Source organism: Vanacampus margaritifer, chromosome 3 (assembly GCF_051991255.1).
Source record: "Vanacampus margaritifer isolate UIUO_Vmar chromosome 3, RoL_Vmar_1.0, whole genome shotgun sequence".
In the NCBI taxonomy this organism is placed as follows: domain Eukaryota; kingdom Metazoa; phylum Chordata; class Actinopteri; order Syngnathiformes; family Syngnathidae; genus Vanacampus; species Vanacampus margaritifer.
In genome coordinates this window covers 22,336,815-22,351,010 of record NC_135434.1, presented here as the reverse complement: position 1 = coordinate 22,351,010, position 14,196 = coordinate 22,336,815, and the positions used below count along the sequence as shown (strand labels likewise).

Genomic DNA, 14,196 nt, shown 5'->3' with positions numbered 1-14,196 from the left:
GTGTTTCAAGCAAGAATTCGCTGAATAACCTGTTTTAACAGACTTGCTTTCTTTGCTCCCCTCCTTGAGCCTTCACCTTATCGTGGTGGAGGGGTTTGTGTGTCCCAATGATCCTTGGCGCTGAGTGGTCTTGGGGTTTATACCCCTAGCAGGCTCACCCATAGACACCAGGTCCTATGCGAGAGACCAGACAAAACATGGCTCAAATATCCTTTGTGATGATTACAAATATTGGAGAATGTTTTCCCTTGCCCGGGAGCAGTGGCGGGTCACGGGAGCCCCCTCTGGAGTCAGGTCTGGATGTGCAACTCCATAGCAAGTGCCTGATGGGTGGGTCTACACCGAATGGGCTTTAATGCAAAATAAAATGTTTTTCTGTAGTTATTCTGGTAATCGATGGAATAATCGACAGAAAAATCTATTATAACACAGCGATAGTGACAGCCCTTTGCTTTTCCTTAAAAAAATCCAAGCAAACCACTGACACAGCTAAATAATTCCATCATTGCAATAGCCTCACTTCCACAGCTGCGTATCACATTGACTCCATTTGTGGGGTGGAGAGGTTATCCCATATGAAAAGCCTCACAGAGATAGATGCATTTCCAATGCCAAATGTCGTCTCCCTCTTGGCGCAAAAAAAATGTCTCCGTTTCTGGTTCTTCTGTCTGTGAGGTCTGACAGGATCGCCAAGGCAACCCAGTATAATTATACTTTGCTGCACGTTTGTCACTTGGTGGTTTCTCAAAACTGTCTTTTTTTCCCCTTTAATGATAGGAAACAAAATCTTGAGAGTTGCAGCCAAAATCAAGAAGTTTTAAGCTTTTAGTTTGAGCTTTGGGAGGCACGATCATCCAAATGACTGATCAAGCCACTGTGAAAATAAAATGAAGCCAAATCATAATCCAACATTAAAATACATGGTAATTTACATGACAAACTACTACTGTATAATGGGAATGTTTTTTTGTTTTGTTTTTCACGCACCGGCAAAAACGCTGTTAAAACGATCCCCGTTTACACACGATGAAACACCCTTTGTCCAGCTACTTGAAGAAAATGAAAACTTGCATGTGGCAGTTTTTAGGCTATGCTCAAACTTCAAACTTTTATTTTGGGACTCTGGTCCAATCTAAAATACCGTGGAACATTTGGTCCAGTTCCCCCCACACACCGTCAGGCCAAATCAGACCAATTTAATCTGCTATATTGAATCGCCAATCCGATCAATGATGTCATTGATCAGAACTAGGACTTACAACATTATAGCCACAGTGATTCCCATTAATTGTTTTATCTGAAACAGACCAACACAAATGAATTCAGACTGCCACGAACGGATTTAAGCGCTACCTGTCCAGATGTACCGGTAAGTGAGAGCTAAACAATACCAGCGCTTTCCTTTTTGGTACAATACTGCAAATACAGTACTTCAAATGAATGAAGTATCAAGTATCACAATTCCATGCCTTTCTGTGATTCTTCCAGTCTATATCTCTTTTGCAACCTACTAATGACACACTCACACTCCAAGCTCAGTAGCCACGTCCCTCCAGGAACATCCAGTTTGAAGCTTTTTCATAACTGGTCCAAAAACTTGGGGTTGGGGGGAGATCCAGCCAGGTAGCGGTAATCAGCGCTCGCATGCCACACAGAGCACATCTCGGGCAGCCACGAGTGCACCGACGGTCCGCTGCTGAGACCAAGGACCATTGGCATGCCCATTTCAAGCGCATCTCAGCGGACGACAGTGAGCTCACGACTCGCTGGCGCTATTGACGTGCATCAAATTGGCTTGCTATTTATTTTTCTTAATTTCTTGTGCACATTTTCACACTTTCAAACATTTTCAAAGTGGGTCTCTGCTTAGCGATGAGCTGACAACAAGACCTGCCTTGAGCTATGCTAAGCTATGTTTAGAAATTAGCATTCTTGTTATTTCACACAAATGAGTTTCCATTTCCAAATAGTGATGAGCTACGTTCTAACCAGCGATAAAAGATTTTAAAAGTCTGCAGTTGGGCAATGCAGTAAGTGGTTGCTGCAGAGGAGACCACAGTTCAAATACCAGTCATCAACGCTAACATAACTAATAGGTATGCTAGACTCTAATTCCAAGCCACTGTCTGTTATAAAAAGATTTGGGGATTGGGAAGGGCATCTTGTGTAAAAACATTTATGTCAAAACTTTGCTGAACACTGTAGCGACAGCTGACAAGACCCTAACACCTTATATGGAAAATCTCACTGACTGACTGCAGTGTCCACTTTCCAGCAAGAGAGGCCACTAATAGAATGCAAAATGGTAATGAGGGGTTTTGAGAACGTACGGAGCTAATGCGCCCTGGAAATTACTGTGTGTATGGCGAACAATGGTTCCGTTCCGGCAATGCCTCGGGGTAAAATAATATTAGTTGACCATTTTTTGTGGTCGGCTTTTTCCCCATAGCCCTAGCCTGCAACAAATGAAAGGAAGCTTACTGCAAGTAATAGACAATAGGTGGAGGTCGCTGTCAAGGTTTGCACCAGATATACGGCTTCGGTCCGTGTTGTATTCTAAACAATCATTCTTGTATTTTTCTTTATTTTTTTTTCATTTACTTTACAGCATAGAGCAGTGGTCCCCTACCACTTGGCTGCGGCGAGCCGCACAGTTGAAAGAATGAAAAACTTACTATACTTCCGCTTAATTGATTAGCCGAGGCTTAAAAATATTTTATTTTGAAAAGTGACCAGATTCTCTCTGTTTACGCCGAACTTCTGACACATGTCCAGATGCTAATTATCTTAGTCGCGTAGCGCTGATGCTAATCAACAAAATAGCAAAATTAGTAAAAAACAGACATATTTGGAACGTTTCTTTACAACGGAGAAAAGGCCCAGTGATGAGACAACACAGGAGCATATGACCAAGAAGAAAAAGAAAGGTGCATGGACTTACAGCTACAGGTGATTCCCACGCATGATGGGACCTGCGCCTGCGGCGAGCGTCTCTCGATTTAGCGTTATGGTGAGTAAATTACTCATGGACTTTATATTTGTTCTGTGGTGCCTTATTATGTTGGCGGCGCAAACATTTCATGCCCTCCTTAAATCTATCTATCTCTTAGATGCGCCAACTTGATGCATTTAAGGAGGGCGCTGCTCACATAGTTACATAAAAATGTGGCTTCACATATACCCCAGTTTTTGTGTTGCTCATATCATTCATAAGCATTACTATAGTGACCTCACGACACCATATTAAAGCGTTGTTGTTACCCTTGTTATGGCGTTTGTGCTGCTAGTACAGGTACATAGTGGATTTGCGTTTGTTGTTGTAGCCTTTTATTAATCAGCCGCCGAACAGCCAAGCATCTCATGATTTTTTGTTCATTTCATTGAGTGTTCTATACAAAATATGTATTTTATGACAAAATGGGAAAGAGAAATCATAGAAGATTGCAGTTAGTTTCTTATAATTTAAACAAAAATGGCATATTGGGATTTATAAGGGACCAAAAAGGAAGTTATTTTATTTATCTTCATTCATTCAGTAATTTCCTAACCGCTTTCATATTAAGTAATTGTTTTAAAGTAGCTTTTCCTCCATGTGGCTCCCGAGCTAAAATGAGTTTGACACCTGTTTTATCCAAACCAAAAGTGAAAGGGGTGACCAAATCAACATACCTAAAAGTAAAAAAACATATTTTAGAAAATAAAGCACTGGTGGAATAGCAGCAGAGCCAGTAGTGCATGTGTGTATTGTTCGAACATGGTACACAAATTACTTGGTAGCATTTTTGCAGCTCTGTATTAATTGGGTTGTTGAACAATGTATGTGAAGCCTTTCAAAAACAAAAGGAAAACTACTACCAAGAACTACTACTATTAAATTACTACAAATTACAAAAGCTACTGTTTTATTTATGTAAGTGAATCTGTTTTGCAATGTTTGTGTTTCAGGCTCTAAAAATTCAATGTAAACAAACAGCCAAAAAGCGTGTTTTATGTTAACCAATTTCATATTGTGCAAAACTAACAGTGTCCCTAAATCATTCCTGGCATGATGGGAGTTGGAAAAAACACCGTCACAAGTTTCTCCTGGGAAAGACAATCTACTCCAATGCATATTCAACAGAAAAACAGCAACAATTAATTTGATGAAGGTATTTTCTTGGCACCCAACAAAGCCATCTTCCCAACATTCCTGTGTTGCAAATCCAACCCAGAAAATTGTTCCACCTGATTGGCAAACGGACTAACTACTCTCTTGTGACTAATATCATTGTGTAGCTGGGAAGTGTATGGCAGAGGAAAAAAATGGCAGGCAGCATTTAAGGCATCTGATAATCGATGTCTGAGGGGCGATGTGCATTCACTCTCAGATGGCAAATAATGTCTTAACCTTGAGCAAGCAGGTGTAATGTGTGCATGGCATCAAAAAGACAGATGGGGGGGGGGGGGTTTAATCCAATAAGTGGAATTGATTATGCAAGCTAAGTATATCAATTAGTGTTCATAATAAACAATGTATCCCCGTGTAGCTTTATCGCCGCCAACAACCAGAAGCAAGCAAAAGCTGCAGAGCGAATGGACTAGCCAATCCAGTTACATGGTCAGTGACACAATTTGGAGGGAAGTCACTGCACGTGTGTGTGCAAGTGGCTTTTTCACACGTCCTCACCGTGACACTGCACGTCGACATCGAGAACTCTGGTTCACCCCACTCCAGCTGTTGGAAAGAGGGCAATCGCAGGGCAGGGAGATCGCTCTTGCCTATTATGACGGGATGAACATCATGCACGCCACTATGTAATCACACAGCTCCCCGCACAAAGGCTCCACGTCAAAGCCCATCCCACCTAATGGCCAAAGCTTCATACTGCTAACGGGTGCTCAGAGAGGCAATGAGGTTTAGAGTCTATATATCCATGACCCCTGGTTGACTTCGATCACTGTTCACCTCCCCCTTCGTGACCTGGCAATGGCACCCTATTAGGATGGGGGGAGTGGGGTGGCGGGGAAAGAGAGACTGGTATAGGATCTCGTTGAATAGTGCACTCTGACACAAACATCGGAGAATTGAGTACGCAGATCTCACAAATGGGGTCAGAGCTGATGCTTAGCCATTTGTTTTGATTTTTTTCCCTTCCCCGACTCAAAGCCTCTCACTCCGCTCCTCTTCTCCTTGAGAAATCATAACTGGAGGCGATCATGCGAGGCTATGTGGCAATGATGCGCCACAGGAAGACTATGAAAACTGGAGGGCGATCACACAGTGGCCTGTGTCTGTAGCACAAACTGCTTTAAAAGCACATTCACCCCATGTTGCCTAACATAACGCATGCAAACAAATCTAACAGAATACAGCCATGGGAAAAAATGAGACCACCCTTGTTTCTTCAGTTTATTGTTCATTTAAATGCCTAAACGGTGCTTTTAGGCTTTCCATGTTTTGTATCAGTTACTCACTTGATACACTTAAGACATTAAAATCATAATGAACAGGAAATTTAAGAAAACTTGGTGGTCTCTTCTCTTAATTTTTTCCATGGCTCTATAAATCACCGATAGTCACATGCTCAGTATCAATAACTGGGCAACTTTATAACAAGACCAATAGGAAGAACAAAAAAACTGAAAAAGCCAGACAAGATAATAGAATCACCAATTCCTGCCAACATTTACTTTTTTCCCCCAATATACAATGTCTAATAATGATCACAGAGTATACCGTCTACAAGCCAACTTATGAATAAACAAGTAAAAAAAAAATAAAAAATTAAAAAAATCATGAAAAGAGCTTGATTTAGTAGGTGGTTTGTTTAAAATGCGGTCAGTGGGGCAGCAAGGTAATCAGTAGCTGAGTCAGAGAAGACAAGGCTGATCTCTGGTCGTCTTAAGAGGCGCACCATTCACAGCTAAGCAGGTCAGTGTGGTATACAGACCCCAAATGAGTGCATCCTACTCTCTTGGCTAATCCTTCTTTGCGCCTGCATGCAGCCTTCATGGAGGCTGCAAAGGCATGTACACACCCACAAAGGGCACAGATAAAGACGTGAGCCAGTCAAAACAGTAGCGTGGAGAAGTCCTCCGTGATCTGCTGTCGGAACTGGTTAACAGGTGACAGGCCACAAAGATAGTTGGGAAAAATAAGAGTGAAAACTCTGCCAAAGTTTGTTTAAGGGCAAACATTACAATGTTCTCATAGGTTGTATTTCATAGTCAGGACATTTGTGTGTACACGTCGCTGGCCCTTCCAAGCAGAGGTTAGTAACCGGCTGCTCTCTCCTTCTCTCTGATCAGGTTACAAAAGTGGGTGTGTTCCCGCTCTCTTCTGTCGCCTGCATGTCTGCCTCTCCCGCGCTCTACAGCTCATTCCGCCTCTCTTGCTTTCTTCTCACTCCATGTCTCTGCCACTCTCTCTCTCTCTCTTTCAGAGGTTTGTGGTTTGCATCATCCAGCCTCATATGGCACCACTATGCAGTCCCACATTCTCTTTTTGCTCGACTGTTTTTCTCCCATTCTCTTTCCTCCAACAGTGTCCAGACAGAGAACAGAGCTGCAGACGGTCCAAACTGGCTGGGAACCATGTGACTTCCTCCTCCTGTTGACCTCTGCTAACAACTAACCCACCAGACGTCTAACAAAGTAGCATCACACTTCAATCGTTCACATGGACAAAAGCATCAAAATGACAACCCACATGCTTATTTAACTGGAATTCACATTGTTTCAGATCATATAGTAAGCGGCAGCAACAAATGCCATGTTACACAAGTTCAGTGCTAACCATAAGTACAAATGCATGTTTCTCTTTTTTTACCCTCCACACAGTGCTGACGAGTAAATAAAAAATGAATGTCCCAGTGTTCATGTTTGTCAGTGTGTGCTTCATGTATACACAACAGTTGCAATCTTACCTTGTCCTTCTCATGAGGCAGCAGGCGGACAGGGGGCAGTGATTCCAGGGATACCGTCCCAGTGCCGTCATTGTGAGAGCTGCTGCGACTGATGAACTGAAAAAGTGGACCCTGTTTTGCCACACGTCCGTGGGCCACCGCCCTTTTGAGGGCCACCCTTAGCTGCTGGTGGAAGATGCCAGGCCCCATGGAACCGCTGCCCGACAGGTAGGCTGCCACATCAGCCTGGCACTTGAGAAAGCGCTCAATGTTTTTCAAGCAAGAGCCACCTGGCTCGTGGAGGCCCTCCAGTGCCCGCTTGATCAACTTGTTCCAGTCAAGTCCAGGTCTCTTCCCTAAATGGCTTTGGAAGCTAGCACCACTGCTGCTGCTGCTGCCACCGCTGCTGCCACCTCCTCCAGAGCTGCCACTCCCTTTGGGCTTGGGAAGAGCCAAGCGCCCTGGGTTGTCAGGATCCTTGTAAGAGTTGAGACCTTTGTTGGTAACCTTGAGGATGGTCCCATCTTTCACGCTAAGTTCTAACTGTTCCAGAATAGTCTTGCGGTCCAGACCATGGGACATAGAGACAGCATTGCAAATGCGCTCCTCAGAAGGTCGCTGCTTCTGTTTCTTGACCTTCTTGATGGCCTCTAGGATCCACTGGGTGTATGTGGGGTTGGCCAGTTTCACCATGACTGCGGTCTCTCAGGGCGCGGTGGCCCTGGGGCCTTCCCCAATCACCAAACAAAAAATGTGAACTACAGGCCAAAGACAGACACCTGGCCTGCGCCGAAGCGCCGCCGCCTCCTCCGCTTACTATCCCTTGTCCTGGGGCCGCACAGTGACTCCCTCTGAAGCCGAGTATGAACAACACGGTAGTAAGCAGCTGACCATAGCACAAACCACAAAACCAAGATCTCCACCCAGTAAAACCAGGCCCACGCACCTCGGTCACACGGAAGAGGCTGGTATTAATGTAGGAACAGTTTTCTTCAACATGAATTGCTAAAAAAAAAAAATTAAATAAAAAGAACGAAAAAAGGCTGTGTAGACAACAAACCAGTCAGTTTACAGTCACTGGTGAAAGTCAGCAAATTCTCTATCTAAGTTGCAAAAAAATGGCCTTGCTCTCCAAGAAATTAGTTTCGTGGTAGAGTGACAAAAGTCTATGGGTGTTTGTGAAGTATTCTACTTCTTCAAATTTCCCTGCCTCCACGGTCCCTTGTGCTCGCTTATCCTTTTTCCTTTCACTGTTTTTTCAACTCCAGCAGTGTGGGCTTCTCAACACCAGGACGGAGTAGACGGGGCTGATCACCATCATGTCTATTGAACTTCAGCAGCACCACCCTGTAAGAAGTAAAAAAGACAAAACCTGCAGTTAAAACACATTTACATTAGTTCAGGTGACATACAGGCAACCGAAGGAAGGGGCGGAAATTATACCAACAGTGCCACACCATTAACTACTATGTACAGTATATAAACAAAAGTCCTGTTTGCACTGCTTACAACGAGTTTTGACTAACATGGCCAAACACTCAACACTTCCCATTATATTTTCAATAACATTCCTATATTTAACACTACCAACATATACAGTAAGATGTAATAACCACCAAATATATACATGCTATTTTAGCTTGTGGAGGCAGTGATTAAAAAGTCAAATAAAGTATTTATAAATTGTATAGTATAAAGTTGACCATGTGCTTATGTTTTGGGGAACGTAAATACAATGCAGTCAAAACACACACTCTGTTAGCAAACATTAGCCGAGAGGCAGCTAAGCTATTTTTTAAATAAACTAAAATCAACGCTTAATCAGTTGCCCCACATTGCTGAAGTGTTTCCTGTCGTTTTGTTTATCTCACGGGTACAAGCAGCCAAGTGTGTGACAACAAGCCTTCCCGCTAAATGCTGTTGTTTAGCAAGCTAACGTTAACAGCTAGCCAGTGTGCTAACGTTACGTCTGTGTTACTAACGTTACTCGTCCAGCCAAAACGTAAACAGCCACAAACACACGGCTAGCGAGAACAGCAGCCCCCAAATAAGCCATCTCTTTCTTTTCCGGACGCAACAAGGGCATCGCAACAACCACAGCTAATAATCTCAATTTGAATGTCATTCTCTTATTAACGTAAGATCGCGGCCTTGTATTGGGCACAATGCAACTTGCGGACGGCCATATCAGCTAGCGGGCAAGTGCAGGAATTAAGGTATCGTAGCCAAACATCGTGCACCATTTAACACAGAGGGGCCCGCGGGTTTCAAGTTTCGCCACGGAAGTGGATCCACTGACCGCTTCGACGAGTCGAGTCCCAACAAGCGATCCCCACCTCGCAGACGTCCGCCCTCCGCCGCCAGCCTCCCTCCCACGTAACACTCCGCCAGCCTGCGGTGCGGTAAAGACAAGGCCGCTGGAGCCGAGCGGCTAGGCCTTGGCTCCCCTCTCCGTTCCTCCCCCCGCCCTCCCCGGCGCTCAGCAGCCCTCCGTACCCCTCGCCTTCTTCCTCCCGAGGTCCCCCCGAAAAGCCCGAGCTCCGGTTCTGGTTTGCGGGGGGCGGGGGGGTCGAAGCTCCGATCGAGATACGGTGTTTACGAAAGACCACGGAGTCCCTCCGTCCCTCTATCCTGTTACTCACCGGAATCCCGTGTCGATCCGCCGGGGGAAGTGTGCCAAAACCGCGCAAAACGGAGACAACAACAAGCCTAAAAATGCAGCCAGAGACCAGAGGCTCTCGAGCCGACGCCATCTTTGAGTGAAACGGAGCACGGCGGTGGGGGAGGGGTAACACTGAACCGTCAGGCTGGGCCAAGGGACCGTCTGCATGGTGCGAGGCGAACATCCAGGGGAAGAGACATTCACAGCAAGACGGTGGGGGCGGCGGCGCGCTGTTGCTATGAGAGGGCTATGGATATTGCCTGGGCACGTGAAATGGAAGAAAGGGACAGATGGTGATGGTGGTGGTGGTGGAGGCAGGAGGGGGGACAGTTGAGGTAATCTCACAGTCTCTGTTGTGCCACAGCCGCACAGGAGATGATTCAAGGGAACGTCTGCATTTTTCTTCGCGGCTGCAGGGGGAGAAAATCAAATTAAAGCCAATGAGCACGCGTTTAACGTTAGAGGGTATTTCAAGTGAGACCTCCCGCTACATTGCAGTCTATTGTGGCAGCTCTGGAGTTGTAACAGGAAGATTGACACTTACATTCAGTCCTGAAAGGATTCAAATGGAACAGCTATCTAGAGTGTTGCATCACATTTAAAAGCATGCCATCCTTTCGTGTCTGCACTGTACTGATGTACAGTATCAATTACCTAACATTATGGTGTTTTAACTGAAGAAACAATTATGTGTTGTTTTATTCATTAAATGACAAGGAGTTACATGTATAATCAAAGTGTCATTCATGTTCACATACAAGATGTGTAAGTCTACATTGGAGTATGAGTTTGGTACAAGTAACATGAAGTAGACACATGGTCTGTTTTAGCAGGCCGCATCGGGCCCCAGGACCTTTTGTTTGACAAATTATCTGTAGATTTTAAATGTGGTTGTGAATGGTTGTATATGTGTCGTACAATTGGCTACAAATTGTGTTCAACCCGCAACCATAATGACATAGGCTGTAGAAAATGAATAGGTCTAATTCATTAGTCTTGTTGAGTTCACTGTAGCAGGTCAGTGCTTAATTATGATCATAAATATGTAGAGCATAAATGTGAATATAGTATTGTTTATGTTACAAAAGTTTAATGTGATACGTATTGCCATTAGGGTCCTCCTAAATTATAACATGCCTGCATGTGTAAAGTTCTGACTTAATTTATTTGTACAAAAATGCATTTAAAAAAAATACTGTAATTAAAAAGGTGCTGTCATATTAATAAGGACTAAAACACCACAAGGGTTTGCGCTTTAAATTATGAAGCTACAATAATGAGGCAAGAATTAAAAATCCAAACAAATCACAGCAATAAAATGAGGGGAAACGATTCTCACATCAACGCGGAACAACTGACAGCCGTCTTGTTCAATTAGCTATAAATATTGAACCCCCCCCCCCCCCCCCCCCAAGGTGAAAATTAAATCATGTGCAGCTTTTGAGTAAATCCATTGCACGGCAGTCCTCTGAGACATAATGTAGAGTCTCTTATGGGGAGCAATTAGACATGAGTTTTCCCCTGTTGTGAGAGGGTGAGCTGCTATGGGTTGACAAAGTGATCATCAAATTAAAGTGTCGTCGCTGCGGTTTAATCTTTGTTTATCCGGTATGGACTACAGTACTTCTTGAGGGACAGATAAATCTCTTCAGCAATGACAAGGCACTCATTATACAAAGTACTTAATGCATGTGTGTTATCGTACAGATAAATAACATGGTCAGCTACTAGATCACCTCTTGAGGACTCACATATTACATTAGCGTGTACAGTGGGTCAGCTAACAGATGGACAATACTCAGAAGAAGCCTACACCACCTCTTCCTGCTATGAATAAATAATAGCATACACCACGATCCACAGCACAAACTGCCCAACAATGTACAACCAAACAACCCACTCAAGGTGGCATATGTGGGCGGCGGGGTCAAGTTGTTTCTTCCTAGTTATCTGGAAAAAAACGTTTTCAGTTTGTCAGAATAGAGCAAGAAAACAGTGTGGAACATATTTAGATGCTTTCCATGTGTGACACCGCTTTCTTTAATGTGCTTTTTGAAAGAAGTGATTCTTAGAATTTGTCTGATTTTATTTTTAAAAAGTGTTGATAAATCAATAATTCAATAACACTAATTTGAGGTTATTATCAAACAACAGACCCTACATATGGGATTTTTGCTAACACCCCTCCCGGAACAATAAAATATTTTGGCCCAACAACGCTCAAATTTAGAAAATACTAATCAGTAAACTTGTGCATGTGCACTGTAAGATTTGTATGAAAATTTATTTATTTATCTCAAAATTCAGGCTTATAACTGAGCCACTGCATTTAACAAACAGGTTGCAGTCTGTTTCATGTTTGAATAGCACTGAAATAAAATATTAAGGCTTAATGTTCCATTAATATAACATTCTTCCATGCTTAATGTGTGAATCCTAACCGTAAGTAAGACGTTTTGTTGAATATTCACATAAAAATGTGATGTTTAAAAATCGATTCGGCCGCATATCGATTCGATTGGAGAATTGTGCGCTGTAATATTGCGATATATTGCCAAATCGATCGCTAATACTCCTTGCACGTTCTCTGACAATGAGGGCGCTGCTGCCACCTACTGTAGTGGATGTCCAATTACACTACACACCCTGCATTGCCTCTTATTTGGGAAGGACTGGTGAACATCTGTTAAATGGCTGTGAAACATTTAATGGAAATATATTAATAATGTCATAGATGAATTTTGGGTAAATATACTGTACTGTAATGATATTATTTTTTTTAAAAAATAGTAGACATCCAATGTGTATAGTTTTCTTGTAGGGAGTTAAAACTACAACAACAAACGCATTTCATCATCATTTCTTACCACTTCCACATAAATGTTTTGGCATGAAGAATCTGGTGTGCAGACAAGGAAATAATTAATCCCGGGTTTCCTCCAATCCTCTTAATCCCTCCTTTTAAAATGCCTGTTCTCTGTGCACCCACCTGCTTGACCCGTGAGCCCCCCAGTATGTGACACTTGGGTCCACCTGCCCCCCTGCTCATCCTGCTTTACTTCTTGATGGTATTTTGATCTGGCCCCTTTCAACAGCTTGTAAATGATGATCTTTGTTTGTCTCAGTTTCTTTTTACAGATGTGTGTAAAATCCCTCATTGAGTAATGGTTTCAAAATAGAATCTGACTGATTACCTGTTAAGGTTCAGTAGATGCTTATGAATTGAGACTAACAGTAAGGTTATAACAGGACATTCATTGCATAAGCAAGGCTAATAAACACGATTAGGTTAATAATAAATTATACTGTAATTGGGATACTTCACTGTTTTGGACATCTCAGATATTGCATAAAGTCTTACCACATTTGTTTTTTGTTTCTTTCTTTGATACAGGATATAAGTCAACAAATAATGTTTTTATTTTTATTTAAAAAAAAAATATATATATATATATATATATATATATATATATATATATATATATATATATATATATATATATATATAATTTTATTTTTATTTTATTTTTTATTTTATTTAAAAAAATCTATTAAAAAAAAGAAATATTATTATTTTTATTTTATTTTATTTTTTTATTTAAAAAAAATTAAGGACCAGGGTATGCTTAATTTTGGGCATTGTGGATTTTGAATTTACATAATGTGAACATTGGTGAATGACTGGCTAATTGTGTTCAACTATGCAATCCCATTGGTCTACAGACAGGCTGCAGCTATAAGAATGCATAAACAGCAAAGCACATTTGTGAGTTCCTGTTTTTTTTGGGAGTGCTGTTCTTTGATTCGAGTGAGGCAGTGTCCATGACTGTTTTTTTTGTCCGTGTGAATATAGCAAGCTTCCTGCTGAGTCTGGCTCATTGCCAAGTCCCCAAACTCTCAAACCAAGTGAAGCCTCCTCTCCTGAAAAGAGCTGAAATGTACAACGGAAATTTCCAAGCTTAGTCCGCCCAAGAACGTGCCCCCACCCATAGAGTAACAGCACCATCCTTAGCCCACCCTCCCTGTGACCCATGCTCCCTCCCCTGCCCGAAATCTAAAGAGACAGTCAGTAGCTTGAAGGTGAAGTGCAGCGAGTTGGTTGTGAACTCAAAGCAGACACCCCTGGACTGCTCGCTCAAAACGGCACCTCCTTCAGGAGTGAAGTGCACTAGACCTCCCCAGATTACACCTGTTCAGCTCACACAAGCAGCAGAGAATTCTTGGCTTGACAAATCAATGGTGCTGCTGTGGTTAACAGTGGTTTAAATGGCTGTGCACTTGCAGCAGGGGCCTCTGACAATTCCATTAACATGAACTAATAGGTGTGACTTTAACACCATTAACAACAGGAGACAAGGGAGAGGTTATATTGGTAAACAGCGCTGAAATTGGAACAGCCCAATACATATATACAGTATATATATATACATTATATATTTATATATATATAGTTTCTTTTTGGGGACGACCTTCTGACATCGATGTTTTTGTTTTGTAATTCACACTTGTGTGCTCCCTTGGTTGGGAATAAAACTACTGAATTGTTGTGTCTGCTTTGGAGTGTACGTAATGGCCAAAACCGGTTAGGTATGTGGATAAAATTCTGAAGAATAATTGATTTACACAAAACACGGCATTATCCAACAGGTC

The 14,196-nt window shown here is 42.5% G+C and overlaps 1 protein-coding gene across 3 annotated transcripts in view; it reads right to left on the bottom strand.

Annotated features, from left to right (window-relative positions):
* The window catches only part of kat6a (K(lysine) acetyltransferase 6A), a 38,847-nt gene extending 29,032 nt beyond the window's left edge, over positions 1–9,815 (bottom strand). The window contains exons 1-2 of one of the 3 annotated variants that reach the window (XM_077560497.1): positions 9,527–9,815; positions 6,906–8,231 (exon numbers count right to left, since the gene is read on the bottom strand). In XM_077560497.1, the coding sequence (XP_077416623.1) occupies positions 6,906–7,577 (672 nt within the window). In that variant the 5' untranslated portion in view covers positions 7,578–8,231; positions 9,527–9,815. The remainder of the gene's footprint in view (positions 1–6,905; positions 8,232–9,526) is intronic. The other 2 variants (XM_077560495.1, XM_077560498.1) reach the window with 2 other exon arrangements.
* Between the last annotated feature and the right edge of the window lie 4,381 nt (positions 9,816–14,196).